At 42.9% G+C, this 19,097-nt stretch overlaps 1 protein-coding gene across 1 annotated transcript in view; it reads left to right on the top strand.

Annotated features, from left to right (window-relative positions):
• Positions 1–19,097, top strand: part of TNFRSF21 (TNF receptor superfamily member 21) — a 69,805-nt gene that overhangs the window by 37,697 nt on the left and 13,011 nt on the right. The window contains exon 4 of the mRNA XM_060615686.3: positions 8,585–8,850. Coding sequence (XP_060471669.2) covers positions 8,585–8,850 — 266 coding nt within the window. The remainder of the gene's footprint in view (positions 1–8,584; positions 8,851–19,097) is intronic.

Here is a 19,097-nt window from a genome sequence, read left to right as displayed (position 1 = left end):
CAGTGAAATATGGCAGTATTTTAGCTACAATCTTGCGTCTTTTCTGTAGAGTCTGACCACATGATTTTGTCTGTTCAGTTCAGTTTCCTCTGAATCTGCATGGCCTATTGGCAGCATTTAACGTTCTTGATCCCCTTCTCCTTGAAACATTTCTTTACCTTGGCCTCCAGGACACTGTTCCCTCCTGGTTCTTCTCGCACCTCTCTGGTTATTCCTTCTCCATCTCCTTGGCTAGTTCCTCCTCTTTAACTTGACCTATAAAGCAGTGGACAGCCCCAGAACTCAGGACTTGCACCTCTTTCCTACCTGTACACTCTCCCTTCCTTGGTGGCTAAGGTCTTTAAATACCGTCTATCTGCTGGTGATTCCCAAGTGCATCTTGGTTCTTGAACCTGAATGTAATATACAAATATCCTCTCCCTTGCTCGATAGACCCAGATGTCTAGACGTTCGACACCTAAGACGTTTAAACTGAATCTCAAACCACACCTCCACATCAGTTACCCATTGCAGAAAGAGGCCCCTCCAGCCTTCCAGGTGCTCAGCCCAAAATGTTAGAGTGACTCCTTCTATCTCCCCCCATATTTAGCAAACCCAGTAGCAAATCTCATCAGCCTTCCCTTCAAAATATATTCAGAAGTAATATATTATATTACTGAATATATCTATATTCAGATAGTAATATTCCTATCATTTTGCCCCTTGGGCCCAAATGACTGTCCCTTCCCTGGGGAGATCGCTGTGACCTCTGACTGGTGGCTTCTATTCTACCTGTATCCCTTCCATGTATTCTTGACAGCAGCCAAAATGACCCTGCTCAAATGGAAGTCAGATGGTGCCATTCCTTGGTTCAAACGTCTCCAGTGACTTTTTGTTACATTTTTCTCCCCAGCATGCCTCACTGTCTATCACGCTAAATATCTTACTACTTTCCATATCTCCCAGTGGAATGCAGGAAAGGCTTTTGTTATGCCCTGTTACACCACAGTGTCCCCAGTGCCTACGACAGTGGCAGGTGCAGAATAAGGGCTCGATATGTTTTTGTCGAATGAATAAATGAACAGCTTCAAACACAGACTAAGACCAGGAGAAAGGAGGCATCTTGGGCCTTGTGCTTTTTGTTTTCCTCCACGGAGTGAAATACAAGGTTATTAGTTTTCCCCACAGCATCAGTGGTATCTATTTCTTCCATCTGGAAAATTGTCTACTGTTTTCATAGAACTTGTCTTTGGTAGACGGCCCATCATTAGCTTTATGAGACCTTTGCACAGTGGTTTTTTTTTTAGTAGCTTTTGAGATTCATCTGAGCTTATAGTGATTGTCCATTGAGCCTTCAACAAGCTAGTGATTAATTCTGCTTCGGAAGTCACTTTTCGAGTTAAAATGAAGTTTAAGCAGTTCTTTCAACTTTTGTACTTCAACTAGAGGAAAGGAGTATTTTTAACTTGGGGTGTACTAAGCTCCCAAGTGCTGATAAAGTAGTTTCCTGTGTGATGCATTGAGAGTGATTCCTGTTGATATCCCATTTTTAAAACCATGCCGTAACCATACTAGTTACTACCAAACACAGGTGCACGTTTTTGGTGTGTGGCTTTTATTTATTTTATTTTATTTTATTTATTTATTTATTTATTATATTTTATTTTATTTTATTTTTTGTTTTAGTTTTATTTTTGAGAGAGAGAGACAGAGTACGAGTGGGGCAGGGACAGAGAGAGGGAGGGAGACACAGAATCCGAAGCAGGCTCTGGGCTCCGAGCTGTCAGCACAGAGCCCGACTCAGGGCTCGAGGTCGCGAACCACGAGATCATGACCTGAACTGCAGTCAGACGCTTAACCTACTGAGTGACCCGGGCGCCCCGGGTATGTTGCTTTTAGAAGCACTTACTGTGTAATCGGGCCAGACAGACCTTGGTCTAGACAGCTTCTCTCCGCAGGAGGATTTGGCTGCAGGGGCACACAGTCTGGGAGACTTTTTCCTCTGGTGCCTGACATGGCTGTGGCGGACCACCCTCACTGGGAAGAGGGCACTGCCAGAGGGAGAGGCTCTTGCACAAGAACGGGGTCCCCGTGCCAGGAAGCCCAGGTTCCACCCATTGTTGACCACATGAGATCTGGCACGGTAACATGACGAGGCTGTGTCAGCATGTGGCCCCTCAGGTTCTCGATGGCTGCAGTTATAGAGATTAATGAGATGATAAAAGGTAGTGGGGGGGGGGGGTATTCAGCCAAGAGGGGAAACTTCAGAAAAAAAGGCTCCCATTCATTCATTCAAGATGTTCGTTGTAATTCCCGTTATGTGCTAGGCTCTGGCAGGTGCTGGGGATAATGGTAGTCACAGCCAATGTGGGGCTCAGGCAGAAGAAGGAGGTAAGAAAAGGCACCAATGAGGACATGACCATTGGATAGGAAAGAACATCAATTCTAGGAATGCTAAAGCCAGGCTTTTATTTAGATTTCCAACTTGCTGTACATTGCTCTGTACATACGTTGAAACATGCTGTATCCATCTTTGCCCCCGTACCTGCAGTTTGTAAGCTTGAGTTCACAGCATGTGTTGATAAAGAGTAATGTGGGGGGGGGGGGGTAGGAATTAGGATGATGGTAGAAGGGAGATAATCTTGAGCTCATTTCTCCTGCTCTTTCTTTCTTTCTTTCTTTCTTTCTTTCTTTCCTTCTTTCTTTCGTGTGTCTACATCGCAGGAGATGGCTGTGTGTAGAGAAACCAGCATAGAGATAATTATGGAGTTATCTGTCCAGGGAGGAGGAAGTTGTGTATTAATTGCCTCTATGGGAATTTTCTCATTATTCGTCGCTCTACCTCTCTTTCTAAGAAGAATAATGAGAACAGACATTACATTTCACAAGTATGGGAGATGCAGTGGGAGTGCTCGAATCTTTTAAATGATGAGAATTTGGTACCATCACAAAGCTTGTAACCTACTCATCTTTTCCACGCACCCGTTCTGTTGAAGCCGGGTGCACGGCATGAAACCAGGTCCTGTGTTGTGGGTTATAGATGGCCTTTGTTTCCATCATCACTGTCCTTCATACCTCGTCCGGGGAGGCTTTAATGTGGGTTCTTAATGATGGCACTCATTTTAGTTATTTATCTCTAAAAGGAAAGAGCTTTAATACCTTCTCTGATTATAAAGGTCAGTTCAGGTTTTTATGAAAAGAGGTGGAACTCTTTTTTTTTTTTTTTTTTTTTTTTGCATATTGGAGCTGACATTGGGCTTAACAAAATGAGCCTCAAATTAATGTTGTCACCCAGATGATATCTGATTCAGGATTTTAGGATGCACTAGAAAAATGCCATTGCTTCCACAATAGCTCAGTCAATGACCTCCTTCATGCCTCTGTTCTTGAGTTCCCTGGTGGCCAATCTGGGCAAGGTCAGCAGTGAGTACTGATAGGATGCCCTGCATGTTGCAGGGGCAGAAACATTTTTCTTTCACATCTGCCTTTCTGTGGATGGTGCCCTTCTGTGTGGCGGTGCCCCTTCTGGTATGTGCCAGTGAGGTTCCATAAAGCACAGGAAGCCAGGATGCTGGTGCTCGCCTTCATTGTCAAGTAGCTATAATCCCTAGGTCTCTGCAAAACCCCTGCCACCTTTCAGGTCCTTTGTCCCGACGACCTGTCTGTGCAGAGGTGGAGGGGACAGAGGAAGCGAAACCGATGTGCACTCAAGCTCTCGGCTGGACGGTTTTACTACCCGATCCCATAAATCTCCTTACCCACCCTATGAGATCAGAGGTGGCATTGTCATTTTACTGATGTGGACCCTGGAATCTTAGGGGTGGTCATTTGCCCAAGGTCACACAACTAACAAGTCATGGCATTTGAAACCGTATCTTGTGATGACTAAGTTCATGATCTTTCCGCTACCTGCTCCTCAAAATTCAAAAGCCGTGTCCTGGGGCCAGGGCCACCTTCTCACACACAGCCCCTAGCAACTATCTGGCAGATAAGGGCTTGTTTGACTCCTATGCTGATTTCTTTAGAAGCTTCATTCTCAGAGCTCCGGGACCTGACATCACAGGAAGAGCAAAGTTAAGCTTCACACCCTTGTCAGCACTTCCGTGGGTGGAGGGATGTGTTATTTTTCAACCTAAGGAATGAGATGTGGCATCCCTTTCAGCTAAATGAGTCCCATCTATTCAGCTCCTCTGTCTCCGGGATAGATAGAAACTTGGGACTTGGATAGGACAGGTAACCAGGACCAGGGTTGGTCTCTCTTTCAGTTACCCCTATTTCACATTAATGATTGGGGCGAGAACTCTCATTGTCTTGTGTGTGTGTCGGCAGGGTGTTTCTTTTAACAAGATGTTTTTCTAAATCTTTATGCCATTTGATAATCTAGCTATGTTCCCTTTATTTTTTTTTTTTAAATGTTTATTTTTGAGAAAGAGAGGGAGAGAGAGAGAGAGAAAGTCGGGGAGGGGCGGGGGGTTACAGAGGATCCGAAGCAGGCTCAATCATGACAGCAGAGAGCCCGATGCAGGGCTCAAACTCATGAACTGTGAGATCATGACTGGAGCTGAAGTCGGACGCTTAACCGATTGAGCCACCCAGGCGCCCCAAGCTATGGTCCCTTTTAAGTGCATCTGCTTCAGGGGGTGGCAAAGTACAGTGTGTGGGCCATACATAGGCCACCCCCAGTTTTTGTAAATAAAGGTTCTCATAGGCACACTCGTGTATCATCTATGGCTGTTTTCACGTTACAACAGAGTCGAGGAAGAGACCTCGGCCAGAGATCATGGCGGTACTCAAAACCTAATATATTTACTGTTGTCCTTTACGGAAAACCTGTGCTGACCTCCCTTTTCTTCCCCTCTAAGGGCACCATAATTTTTAAAGAAAAGAAATAAATTTACTAGCCCCACAGAAAACTTTCCCAGCATCTGCTTGGTCAGTAATAACAGGCCGGGAAGAAGCATACACACTGTATCCAACCCCAAGTGCATTCATAATTTCAGCATATAATAAAGCTCCTGTCCTACACCACGTTCTCTATTAACAGTAGAGGTACTACTAACTGGCTAGCTGATCTCGAACCAATAATAAAGTAACAAGATAAAAAGAGGACCCATTTCCCCGGCATCCAGTTTGACAAAGAGAACCTTGTGACTACCTCTGAAGTCCCTTCTGGTTTCGTTACCCGGTAACCTCCGCCTCGCTCCCCCAGCCCCCACGTAACTATCTCAATGTGGTTTAGTTATCCTACTGCTTTTCTCTATAGTTGTATGGCTTAGTTTTGCCTAAAACTCCTTTCTAAGTAAAGAGCACTTCCAGAGCCCATCACACTTTCCATTTCATTGGCATTACTTCACTTTCTTGGCGATATCATTCTTTCTGCATTAAAATTCTGTAGGGGTCATCAGTCCAGCAAACACAGTAAGCCGCAGTGGCCGCTCAGCAAATATTCTTGAAATACTCCACAGGTTTTTCTTTCCCCTTTGTGGGGATGGGGACCAGGGGCCGTAGGCTCTTGGGCCAGTTCAGACTGGCCCGTCTCCTGCTGGGTTGTGATCCCCTGTGGTGTGGAAAGGCTGCTGTTTTAGATCTATCCCCTGTGCAATGGGAGGGGTGGTGGTGGGGAAGAACATTGCTGACCCAGAGCAGCTCATGTGCATTGACTCTCTTTTTTTCTCACGGTAAAAAAATAAAAAAATGAGGGGCGCCTGCGTGGCTCAGTCCGCTAGGCGTCCGACTTGGCTCAGGTCATGATCTCGCCACTTGTGAGTTTGAGCCCTGTGTTGGGCTCTGTGCTGACATCTTGGAGCCTGGAGCCTGCTTCTGATTCTGTGTCTCCCTCTCTCTCTCTCTCTCCCCTTATTCACGCTCTCTCTCTCTCTCTCTCTCTCAAAAATAAACAAACATTAAAAAAATAATAAATAAAGAAATAAAATGAGACCTGATCGGTGGGCCTTAAATTTAGCTTCCAGTCAGTTAGTTGAAGGAAAGTTTCATTGTATCCATTCTTTGTGTTTTTCTTTTTTTCCTCCTTTTTCTTTGTTTTGTGACTGAAACAAAGTATAAATACTGGGTCTGGGGAGAGGGAACTGTTGTTAGGTTTGAGCCTTTTAAACTCTGTAATTACTCTATAAAGGCTGTGTATTTGCATCAGAAATGCATTTAGTCTTAAGTTTTAGTGTTTAGCATATGGAGCATTTATAATGACGGGGTGCTTCCAAAAATAAATCAACTCTATAGAAAATGTTAATCAGCCCATCCCCAGGGACTCTCGTGAGTATCTCCATTGTACAAATGAGGAAATGGACATGACAGTTAGTGGTTTGCCCAAAGCCACACTGTCACGGGCATTATGAAGATTTAGGCAAAAGTCCCATGTACAAGAAAATGCAGTCATGTTTTCGTGTAAGACACTGTGGGCCTTAGTCAAATTAACCTAAATTAAGATTCAGGGATGAACAAGCCTCTTGGTATTTGGAAGAACCTACCGCATCAATCACAAAGAGCTGGCTGTCTCCTTAAAGTTACCTGCAGGGTTTTAAATAGGACATAGACTTTTTTTTTTTTTTTTTTTTTTTTTTAGGTGTCTGTTGCTTGAAATCAAAAGCTCTGTATCTGGCTAAACATTGCCATGAAAATTGAAAAGCAACTAGTTCAAGTGTATTTCACACTGCCCAGGGAAAATCGTGTGGAAAGTACAGTAATGCCTCGATTTGTGGCATTCTACTCTTAGAATTGACAAGAAAGCAGCCTTCTACCAGGAACTTATTTCTAAAAGCCAGTTGCAGGGGGTTGGTTCAGGATATGTATGCAATCTTGCAGATAAATCTGCCTCTATAGGTTTGCATGGCAGAGTAAGGATTGACATCGAGGAAACACAAAGCTCTCCATTTTCAAAGAAACTTCTGGAATTAGTGTTGCTCTTTTCTTAGGCAAACATTGAGAGCTAGTTTTATAATTATTTTCCCCAAGAACTGACTGAATCAAAAAAAAAAAAAAAAAAAAGACTTTTTCCCCTTGGTTAACCTGTAGTTAATTAAAAAATTCAGTTCTCGATCCCAGGAATCTTCCCTCTCTTCTCTTCTTTTCTTCTTTTCTTTTTTTTCCCCTAAGCTTCACGTGGGAGCTTGACTCCTTTTTTTTTTTTTTTTTTTTTTGAGTAGTTAGTGTTTTAAAGACATAACAGTTAACTATAATACCTCCGGTATCTGGGCATGGGAGCATGGCCTCATTCAAAGACATGGTACTGGCTGAGAGGGCTCACCCCCTGTTGTGGTAAACCTGCCTGCCAGGTCCCCAACTGTGAGGTTCTCTGTAATGCCGTGGATCAATTTGGGCAAAGCCAACGTGTAAATGCCGAGAGAAGGTGCTGTGTACAGGAAGACACCAAAGCGTGTTGCTAAGGGAGAGCCACACCTCACAGAGGGTCAATGTCAGGCACTCACCTCGAGCTTGCAGCTGCCGGGATTTGACTCAGCATTTCACCCTGCGTTCATCAGTTCTGGGTCCCGTAGACCCACACTGACGGAGTTTACAAGTGACCGATCCGCCAGAGTGACCATATAATACGTGACCCAGTGAGTCAGGTTCAGTTCCGACCCAGCTGCCTTTGTGCTGTTGGGCAGATTGTCTAACTTTTCTAGGTGCTGTGGTCTTATCCGTGTGATTGGAATGTTAACGCTTTATAAAGATGTTCCAAGAGCTAGTGCCTGAGACATAAAACCGGGGAGATAATAGCTATTGTTATTATAGTCTCACTTTGGTTGTTGTCTCCATTTTAACTGTGCAAGTCAGCTTCGGAGACTGAATAATAGATGAAAAAATTGCTTGCTGAGCATAGGATTAGAGCACAAGGAGCCAGAGGTTCTTAAGGAGTGCCTCCATTGGGCTGGAATGGCTGGGCATACCGTCAGTTGACATAAAGGACATTATTTCCAGAATCTGAACACTCTACCCAGATGGTTCTGGATAAAGTCCACTGCGCTTTTAATCCATGGCTTACTTTTTTCTTAATCTCATGAATTTCTTAATTTCTTAATTTCACCACTTTTTTAGTCCGGGGGCCTCTGGTTACACTTTTTTTTTTTTTTTAAGTTTTATTTATTTATTTTGAGAGAGAGAGAAAGGATGTGCGGTGGAGGGGGAGAGAGAGAATCTCAAGCAGGCTTGGCACTCTCAATACGGAGCCTGATGTGGGGCTCAAACCCGTAAACCCATGCAAGATCGTGGTGATCAGAGTCAGAGGCGTAAGCAGCTGAGCCACTCAGGAGCTGTGGATGCACTTGTTTTTAGCAGTAACAAAGGAGTCCCTGGTTCTTTTGTTTGGATTTGGCTTTCAAAACATCGTTTTGGGGGCTATTTATTGTACTTCCAGGAATGTGCCTTCTTCTGGTTCCATACTCAGGAAGTGAAATTTATAGGAGGGTACCTGCCTAGTCCCTAGGAGGGGCTGTGTATGTTAAGTGCTTATAGAAGGCAGTCCACTCCCTTGGATGTTATTACAAGGGGAGAGCATGCTTCTTTTAGGTCATTAAAACAGTCGCCATATATAAAGACCTTCCCTCGTGTGCCTGTGTCTGTTTCTCATTTTATTTTCTCTCTGGTTTAGGGATTGACATCCTGAAGCTCGTAGCAGCCCAAGTGGGAAGCCAGTGGAAGGATATCTATCAGTTTCTGTGCAATGCCAGTGAGCGGGAGGTGGCCGCTTTCTCGAACGGGTACACGGCCGACCACGAGCGGGCCTACGCAGCTCTGCAGCACTGGACCATCCGGGGGCCTGAGGCCAGCCTCGCCCAGCTCATCAGTGCCCTGCGCCAGCACCGGCGCAACGATGTCGTGGAGAAGATTCGGGGACTGATGGAAGATACGGCCCAGGTAATGTCCCTGGGTTGTTGGTCTTTCCAACTAACTTTTGGGTCCCTGTGTTCAGATTTTACCAGGTGTATATAATAAGGAAAAATATAGATATTGGGTGTTTGGGTCACACGCACTCCCCTTCTGGGACCGTGTGGTTCTCGGTGGTTGTACGTTATGATCATCTAGAGAACTTTAAAAAATTTCTGGTACTTGGATTCCACTGTAGACCAGTCGGATCAGAATCTGTAGGTGGAGCACCACAGATAAGTATTAAAAAAAAATTTTTTTTTAATTTTTTTTTTTTTTTTTTTTTTGAGAGAGAGAGAGTGTGCGTGAGCAGGGGAGGGGCAGAGAGAGAGGGAGACAGAATCCGAAGCAAGCTCCGGGCTCTGAGCCATCAGCACCGAGCTGACGCAGGACTTAAACTCACAAGCCATGAGATCATGACCTGAGCTGAAGTTGGATGCTTAACCGACTGAGCTACCCAGGCACCCCAGAAATCAGTATTTTAAAAAGCTCTCCAAATGGTGTTAATTTGGAGGCGCAGAGTTGAGAATCATCGTGTTTGGGGTATGTTCTGTCTTCAGACTATGCAGCCAGATCTCGTTATCCCATGTACGGTCTCATTTTGCACAACACACCTGAACAAATCCAAGAAGGAGGACTTTTTTTTTTTTTTCCCCTATTCTCCCCTTTCCCAACCCTCCCCCAGGATATTTTTTGTGATGTAGTTTAGGAGGACTCAATCTTACCTTCTGAGGTTGCACGTGGTGCTGACAGCAGTAGGTAACAGGATTGATCAATCCTTCTTCTTGGGCTTGTTCAATCTGTACATCAGACGGGAACAGAGGGGACCCAGGAGTGTGACTTATTTATAGTCACTGGTCACTGAGTTCTGGCTTTGGAGCCAGGCAGCGCTGGATTTGAATCCTGGCTGTGACACTTATTATCTGGGTGACCAAGGGCAAGTTACTTCACCTTTCTCTACTTCTATTTTCTCATTTGTAAGCCAGCCTTATAGGGCTAATTGAGATTAGAAATAAAGTATATGGAAGTCCTGATATGTTGAAGATGTTCTACAAATGGTAGTTATGATCATAACATACCTGATTTTACTTAGCCTTTCCTTTAATCATAATATGCTTCCCTGAAAGGCCATGAATTAAGTACAAATTTGAGTATTGACTTCTATTTGTCACAAACTTCGATTGAAGTTTCTGAATGTATTCCCAAAGTAAAGAAAATGTTGCCACCGAGACCTGATAAAACCCACTTAAAATTTAAAAGGCCATTGTGTCGATGTTATTTTCCAGTGCTCCAAACTCATTACCTAAAGAGCTGGAGAGAGTTTTTCCCCCCATCAACTCTAACTCATTACTGTTCTGTACCAAATTTTGTGTATCAAGAGACTCAATTTTATATATCTAAGAGGTCCAAGTGCTTTTATTTTTTTGTACTAACAGTGTAGTCTTTCTTCACCATTGAAGTAAACAGTCAAGAGGTGGCTCTTTTATCGAAGCGAGTGGATAAAATTTATAGGTGCTAATTGGTACTGAAGGTGGTCTTTAAATTTTTTTTTTTTTTTTTTTTTAACGTTTTATTTTATTTTTGAGACAGAGAGAGACAGAGCATGAACGGGGGAGGAGCAGAGAGAGAGGGAAACACAGAATCTGAAACAGGCTCCAGGCTCTGAGCTGTCAGCACAGAGCCCGACGCGGGGCTCAAACTCACAGACCGTGAGATCATGACCTGAGCTGAAGTCGGAAGCTTAACCGACCAAGCCACCCAGGCGCCCCTGAAGGTGGTCTTTAAACTCCTCGTATATTTTTAGCTTCTTTGAAATGTGGAATTTCAGGAAAAGTATCTATTTATTTATTGTTATTTATTTATTTATTTTGAGAGAGAGAGTGTGTGAGTGAGCAGAGGAGGGGTAGAGAGAGAGAGAGAGAGAGGGAGAGAGAGGGAATATCCGAAGCAGGCTCTGTGCTGTCACACAGAGGCAATACGGGACTCGAAGCCATGAACCAACCATGAGATCATGACTTGAGCTGAAATCAAGTCAGATGCTTAACTGACTGAGCCAGCCAGGTGCCCCCAGAAAAAAATATTATGAACAGATGCAGTGGTAAACATTCAAAGGCACACAGTAGTGTCTTGTGACTTCCTGAGAATGAGACCAAAAGTATGGCTCACAACTAAAGCTGGCTTCGAGTTAGCTGGATCTGGGGGAAAGGAAAGGAAGATGTTTAATCTCTAGTTGGATGAAATGACTGCCGTTCGAATAAGGGAGTTGAGAGGCAAACATGAACTGGCTTCCTTGGGATATTGACTCAGGGAAAGAGCTGGCAGGGCAAACAGGAGACTTGAGGATTTAGATGTTGGAGAATAAGCCTCTAGGTTTTTCGATGATCCCTACAAGAAACGTAAATTGTGATCGATGCAATGTTAGCATTTGGTCGAGTGGAATCTTTGGTAAAGTAGAAAGATGATCATGATGAATTTTTAAGGGAAAAGAAGGTGTCTTATTAGAAAAAAAAATGCAAGCGTAGGAAAATATAAACATAGGGAAATGAGAAAGCATTAATGTTATGTCATTAAATCCAGGTGGTACAGTGAGAAGTGAATTTTCTTGTTTATTTTTTTCTGTAATGAAAACACATTACTTTTGTGATTTAAAGTTTATTTATTTATTTAAATGGCAAATAGAATGTGACTTATTTAAGTTTTTAAAATTATATTTACTTATTTTGAGAGAGAGAGAGAGAGAGAGAGAGAGAGAGACAGTGCAAGTGGGGGAGAGGCAGAGAGAGAGGGAGACACAGAGTCTGAAGCAGGCTCCAGGCTCCGAGCTGTCAGTACAGAACCTGACGCGGGGCTTGAACTCACGAGTGTGAGATCATGACCTGAGCCGAAGTTGAACGCTCAACCTACTGAGCCACCCAGGCACCCCAAATGTGACTTATTTATATTCAAGTTATCCTCACATACTGATTTCATAAATCAAGTGATACCCACTCTTCACCCCCAATCATACAATTGAAAGATGTGTCGCTGGTATAGATTTGAAGAAAGTACGTTCTGGAATCAGTCTGTGTAGAGTCCAAATTCTGGATCCTCAATTTACCCACTGTGTGATCTGGGACAAATTACTAAACCTCTCTGGTCTCAAGGTCCCCATTAAAATATTTTTTAAATGACTGAGCTGAAAGGGCACAAGCGAAAGGGTAGGTAGGGCTTTGTTTGACTGCTGAATTGAGAGAGGGAGGGCCATCCTGTTTCAGTTTAGGGAGAGTAGACAGTGTGACCATATTTGTGTGACAATCTTCCTTGTAAATGTTTACAAGGACTGACTTGAGGTTTGTGATGTTGGGTTAGATTTGCCAAAAAAATCGCCGAGACTTATTTCACTTTTTGATTTCTGCAAGTCTGTTTCATTTCTCTGTGCATACTCAGCAATCACTTAGAAAACTCCGTCCTAATCTTCAGGGTAATTCTCTTTTGGGGGTGGTGGTGATGGTGGTAGGGTGTTGACTATAAAAAATGACCTTTGGATGTTTCTCTGATGATTCCGTTGAGGTCCATAAGTGTTTCTTGAGCACCTACTTTATTCCAGGCACTGTCACAGGTGTTGGGAGAGGTAGGCTCCAAAGTTTCTGTGGAGGCGACTGTGTTTGTGTATCAAGGAGAGTGATTCGTAACAAAAATCACTGAGTCAGTGAATCTGAAAACAAAACAAAATACTGAGTCCCGAAGTGCCAGACTCTTGTACCCTTGAGCGCTTTTCTTCTATCTCCTCTATATCCAACAAGATTCTAATATCTATTTTGTTACTTATTTTTTAAGGAACAGTGGCATCACACATCCTAGCTTTCTCTGTAGTCCTGGGGTAGCCTATGTGTGATGATGGAGTCTGAGAAGCCAATATGAAGCTTCTTGTTCCGTGTTTTCATAATGGCCATCATTGTCTAGCAACCCTGTGGACCCAGCTCTGACTCTCATTTTAAGAGCCAATGAGCATGGATTTCTGGCTGCCAGCTTTTATTAATCACACAGTATGTAATTGTCTGCGGCTTATCTCTGAGATTAGTTGAGTCAAACAAGACACAGAGTGCAGGGGGCATAACTGAGACTTATTCTTCCCACTTTATGATGGATTTGTATTCTTGGTGTATTGTGGTAACTGCTGGGGACTTGAGACTTTGCCCTAGGAGTTAATGGAAGCTTAATGTGTAAAAATGACTATGCGTGCGTATGTTGAAAAATGGTTAATAGTTTTTGCTATTCATGAACCCGAGAGCACCCACATTAGCTTCCACTCAAAGGATTAGCCTGGTGTACCTTTTAGTTACCTCTGGCAAGGACAGCTGGGCCATTATTAACCACGGTGGCCTATTAGCCATGTTTTAGTTAAACACATCCAGAGTCTGACCTAAAAAAAATTGTTTTTATGTACTAAAAAAATTACATAATAAAATTCACTTTTTGGCGTGTTCTTTTTTTTTTTTTTTTTTTTTTTTTTTAAGACTTAAGTTTCTAAGAGCAGTTGTAAGTTTAAAAGAAAATCAAGAGGGAGGTACAGAGATTTCTCATATACCTTCTCCTCCGACATATACATAGCCTCTCCCATTGTCAATATCACTCACCAGAATGGCACATTTTTTACCAAGGAGGAACCTACATTGACATACAATGATCAGCCAAAGTCCATAGTTTACCTTAGGGTTCACTAAGTGTCTATTCTACAGGTTTGGACAAGTGTATAATGGTACATATCCATCATTATACCATCATGTGGAGTATTTAGACTGTCCCTAAAATCCTCTATGCTGTGCCCGTTTATCTCTCTCTCCTACCCCACCCACCCTGGCAACCACTATTTTTTTTTTTTTTTTTTTTTACTGTCTCCATGGTTTTTCCTTTTCTAGAATGTTATATAGTTGGAATCATGCAGTATGTAACCTTCTCAGATTGGCTTCTTTGACTTAGCAATATACAGTTAAGATTCCATCGTGTCTTTCCATGACTCGATAGCTCATTTGTTTTTAGCCCAGAATAATACTCCAGTGTTTAGTTGTACCAGTTTATTAATCCATTCAGCTACCTGACTCTTTCTTTATCTAAGGTGTGAGTTGTTTTTCAGTACTCTCTTCTTGGAGTTCAACATCTAAAGCCTTCTAGAATCGGATCTATTTTTCCCTTCCAGGGCATCAGCGTTTGGTAGAAGCAGCAGTGGGGCTGTAGTTGGAAGTTATTGGGACTTTGCCAAAGCTATTTAAAAACCCCAATACAGCATTCCAAATTGTATGTTATCTCTTTTTTCCCAACCTTTTGCTTTGATTTTCCCCCCCTGTGGCATTATTTAAAGGAAGTCTTATGTAAGTAGCATATATTTAAGGTTTCAAAAAATTTAGTCCGACAGCTTTTTGTCATTTAATTAGAGAATTCTAGTGTGGTTACATTTCTAATGTAATTACTCATGTATTTGGGTTTAAATCTAACCATCTGATTATTTGTTTTGTATTTGTCTTATCTCTTTTTCTCCCCCTCTTTCTTGCCTTCTTTGGGATTAATCAAGTATTTTTTATGATTCTACTTCTCTTCCTTTTTTAGCTTGCTAGTTACACATGTTTTACTGTACTTTTAATGGTTACCGTAGAGATCACAACTTAAATTATGAGAGATGTTTCATAAGTGCGTACTTCTTACTATTTCTAAACAGCACAACGGCCTTAGGAGACCTTAATTCTATTTATCCTTCTCTTGCATTATGTTTTTTATTGTCTTGAATTTTAACACCACACATTTCTTAGCCCCCAAAAGGCACAATTATTACGATTTTTCACGTCAGGATTTCCATGGATAACACCTGCATCTTGATCTTTTCTGTTGTTCCTTGTTCCTTTCTGCAGCATCTGCTTCTACCTGAGATCATTTTTCTTTGGCCCCAAGAATACTTAGGGTAGGTTTCCGGCAATAAATTCTGTTTTTCTGTGTCTGGAAAATGCCAACTCAATAAATAAATTGCATTATTTGCCCTTTGGTTTTGAAGGATAGCTGGAAAAGAGAATTTAGTGGGACCGTTGTTTCTTTCCAGTGCTCTCATGTCTGTATGTAAGTTTCCTCTGCTAAAGAGCAAAGGAGATGATGTGATTTTATGTTCAAATCTCTATTACCTAACAGACTAGATGTGCAGTATTATACCAGACTTTTGGGGCAAATGCAAAGACCAGTCTTAGAGTCAGTGCGGTCAAGGAAGCTTATGGTTCAATGGGAGAAACTTCTATATACTTAGGGAGTGTGAGGGAATAAATCCACAAGGGTGGGAGGAGGGGTTGCTGGATATACAGCTAATCAGCTGGTAAGGCTCCAGATCGGAGCCTCAGTGTGGAGATGTGTGCCAGGTGAAGTTCCTGCCCTGGCAGCATGTCGCGGGGAACCCTGGCCTCTCTGCCTCAGTTTGTTCCTGAGGAAATGGGAGCGCCATTAGTGCCTGTCCTATGAGGTGTTGTGAGAGCTAGGTGAGTGTGCCCCCACAGTAAGCACTTCGTGAATGTTTACTGTTCATGGCTGCCATTATTCCCCGGGCTCTAGAGGCAAGAGAGATGGAAAAAGTGTTCCTAAGTAGCTCCAACTCATACACATAATGGATCCTTTAAATCCATCCACTTAGTGTCGGGTGGGGAGGTACTTCCCATTCCAACACTGGTTAAAGTGGGCGGTTGAGCATCAGGTTGCCATCTGGGTTCAGTGCCCAAGAACTGGAAATTCCACTAATGGTAAATATTTATTCCTTGCTGCCTGAGCGAATGTTCCTAGGCTGGGGATGTTTTCTCTAGCGAAGAAACAAAGGTGATGGTATGTGTGAAGATAACGGTCTGCTTTCTCAGTGGCTGTCAGAAAAAGGGAAACAAAATTGAGCAACTGAATCTCTAGATTTGCTCTCACCCCTCCTCACCCCTCCCCTCCCTTCAACTTCTCTCTCTGTCCTCCCCTCTCAGATTTTTCTTTTTTTTTTTTTGTTTAACTTTTATTTGCTTTTAAGAGACAGAGCATGAGTGGGGGAGGGGTGCGTGCACTTGAGCGCGCGCGCGCACACACACACACACACACACACACACACACACACACACAGAACCCGAAGCAGGCTCCAGGCTCTGAGCTGTCAGCACAGAGCCCGACACGGGGTTCAGATTTTTCTGAAGGCCCCAGATTTTTCTATTTAAAATGGAAGATCGAGTGGTTATCAAAATTGAATGAGGTACTGTTCACTTAAACTGCGGGATGTAAGAAAGTGACATAGTAAAGCAATGCTTACTGGCTAGGTTCGACAGTAATTGTGATTGGAATTTCAGTATTCCTTTATTGTCTCAGTTTGATAAAGGATAGAAAAAGGGATTTTATGCACCTTTTACAGAATGATAATATTAAGAAGACCTGCAACAATTGAAAATAATGTAAAGTGTTACTTCAGCTCTCTGCTTTGACCAGCGATCCTCAAATGTAAAGAACTGGTGCTAATCCAGCAGGGGAGTTGGGTACCTTACCCCTCCTGCCCGCCTTCCATTAGATAAGACCGATCAAAACTATGCTGTAATATAACTAGTGGACTTGAAGCCAGTGCTGTTGTTGTGGACTGCTGGGTAATAGAATGACTCTTTGTTAGACATTCTCGATCCCTTCCAGAAACCATGCAGGAGACCTGCATCCCAGAGGCAGAGTCTTCCCCCCCTCTGGCCCCCAACTATAGTCGACGCTGTTTGGACACTGGATGGCTTTGCTTTGTATAATCAACTGGGACAGTCTCTGCATTGGGGACAGCACTGGGCATTCTGATTTTGCCACTGTTTCTGTGGCGGAGGGAACTACAGTTGCTGGGGTTTTTTTTTGTTAACCAGCTGCAGGATGCAGCTGTCCTTACCTAAGGTCTGACTGAGACCAGCTCTTTTCAGACACTTAACATAGTGAGGGCGAATCAAGGCGAATACCAGCTGTATGTTCAACTGTTGGCTTTTTGGCCATTCAGATTTGTCTTCTTCTTTAATTTACCAGTTGGTCATCTCTGAGAAGATAGGGATTATTATCCCAAGACCCTAAGACGCTAGCTGAACTCAGCCTGTATCTCGCGCCTGCCCTCGGCCAGCCGTGTTACCACAGCATAGAGGGTCATTTAAGGTCAAGTCACTTAATTTGCAGGGTGTGACTGTGGGCTCTGGGGAACACCCCTGTGTGGTGACAAGGGGACTTTATAAAGGGATTGTTGCCACACGATAGGCTTAGGTACATTTCGTGGTGCTTGTGTTTAGGGTGGCCATCGCGTATAAAGAAGCAAGCTCTGTGAATAAGCTTTTAGGTTTTTAATGTCATTTCAGGCCATTCTACTTATTATCACATTCCAGGGTTTCATTCAGTTGGTCAACAACCTTTTGTGGAGCACCAGCTGTGTGTCTGGTACTCTGTAAAGAAGAAAGGTGGTCTCTAGGCCTTTGAGCAGCTCGGTCACCGAGAGGAAGACTCTTGTGCAAATAATGTGCAATTCAGTGTGATAAGCAAATGTTATAACAGAAGGGTACACAGGAAATTATAAGGTTGTAGCAGAAGGCAGGGGTACTGACCTACCCAAAAATACAGAAAACAATAGCAGACGTATATTTGTCCACTTGAAAAAGTCATTTTTAGGGGCGCCTGGGTGGCTTCGTCAGTTAAGCATCTGACTCTTGATTTTGGCTCAGGTCATGATCTCATCGTTCGTGGGTTTGAGCCCCACGTTGGGCCCTGCGCTGACAGTGTGAAACCTGCTTGGGATTCTCTTTCTCTCTCTTTCTTCCCCTCCCCCACTCACACTGTCTCTTTCTCTCTCAAAATAAATAAGGAAAAAAAGGTACTCTTTTTTTTTTTTAATGTTTATTTATTTTGAGAGACAGAATGAGCAGGGGAGGGGCAGAGAGAGAGGGAGACAGAATCCCAAACAGGCTCTGCGAAGTCAGCACAGAGCTTGACATGGGGCTCGAACCCACCAACTGCAAGATCATGACCTGAGCTGAAATCAAGAGTCGGACGCTTAACTGACTGAGCCACCCAGGTGCCCCCCAAAAAAGGCACTCTTAAAAAAACAGACTGTAGTTTCTTTCAAGACTGGATTTTGGTCCTCTTCCCCGAGATTTTCTGTCTGGTTTCTGCTGAGGAAGCCCTACCTAATCACACTTAGGGCTTCTCAAGCTTTTGACTCTGCAAAGAACACTTGTTTTACTGAGAACCTTGTTTTGTTTTGCTCCGTCGCAAGCTGTTCAGAAAGCTTTCACTGTTGCACAATGTTAAAGGTACATAAATAAGTTTCCAATGCCCCACTTCACGGAAGTGCTGAAGTTCGAACTTTGAATCTTTAAGAACTAATAGAACTAATTGGCGGATCCAACAAATTGACTTTCAGCTTCGTGAATTCATGGCTGTCTTCTAAGGATCTGGGGAAGATTGGAACCAGAGTGTGTATACTAGAGATCAGGAGTGTAAATACCCAGTCCTGCACTTGCCATTCAGTGGGGGCTCAATACAGTTTTGCTACTATCTTCTGTGTTGAAATTAAAGTCTATATTCTTCCGTTTTTAACTCAAGAGCAAATGATACCACTCTACTTTCAATAAATGCACATTAAGGAGAAAGGGAGCCAACATTTGCTGAGTATCTGTTGTGTCCCAAATGCTGTCTGGGTGCTTTACATCTGTGATTATCTAGCAAGCTTCATCGTTCTGCAGGGTATAGGTAGGTATGAGAATTAAGACATCATTTTGTATTTAGTTCAAGGCCATGTCCATTGTAAGATGCACCATTATTGCATATACTACCAAGGTAGCAATTAAAACACTGCCAATTATAGTTGTAAGATTTATCCCTATTTGAGAGATGTTAAAATGTGAAAAAATATATATCGTAGGATTAATCCAGTATGGTAGTTGAGCTTGAGGTGTATAGTTTATAAGGAGCTTCTTGGGGATCTTGAGATTGATACATTTTCTCTCCCAACACGTGTTTGCACATGCTTTTTCTTTTTCTTTTTAAAACTGCTTTTGAGGATAGATGGATTAACATAACCGACTTATTTAGTAAACATTAATGGAATGCCCATTATGTTTTGAGCCCTGTGTCCAACACTGGAGATACTAGATGGAAACATTTACGTATAAGACACACATAAAACACAAAACCTGGGAATCCTCCCTCAAGTTGCTGACAGTTTTACAGGAGGGGTAGGTATTTGAGCCCCACGTTAA

The sequence above is a fragment of the Panthera onca genome, chromosome B2 (genome assembly GCF_046562875.1).
Source record: "Panthera onca isolate mPanOnc1 chromosome B2, mPanOnc1 haplotype 2, whole genome shotgun sequence".
In the NCBI taxonomy this organism is placed as follows: Eukaryota; Metazoa; Chordata; class Mammalia; order Carnivora; family Felidae; genus Panthera; species Panthera onca.
The sequence above is the reverse complement of the archived record's forward strand: the minus strand, read 5'-3'. Positions and strand labels throughout refer to the sequence as shown.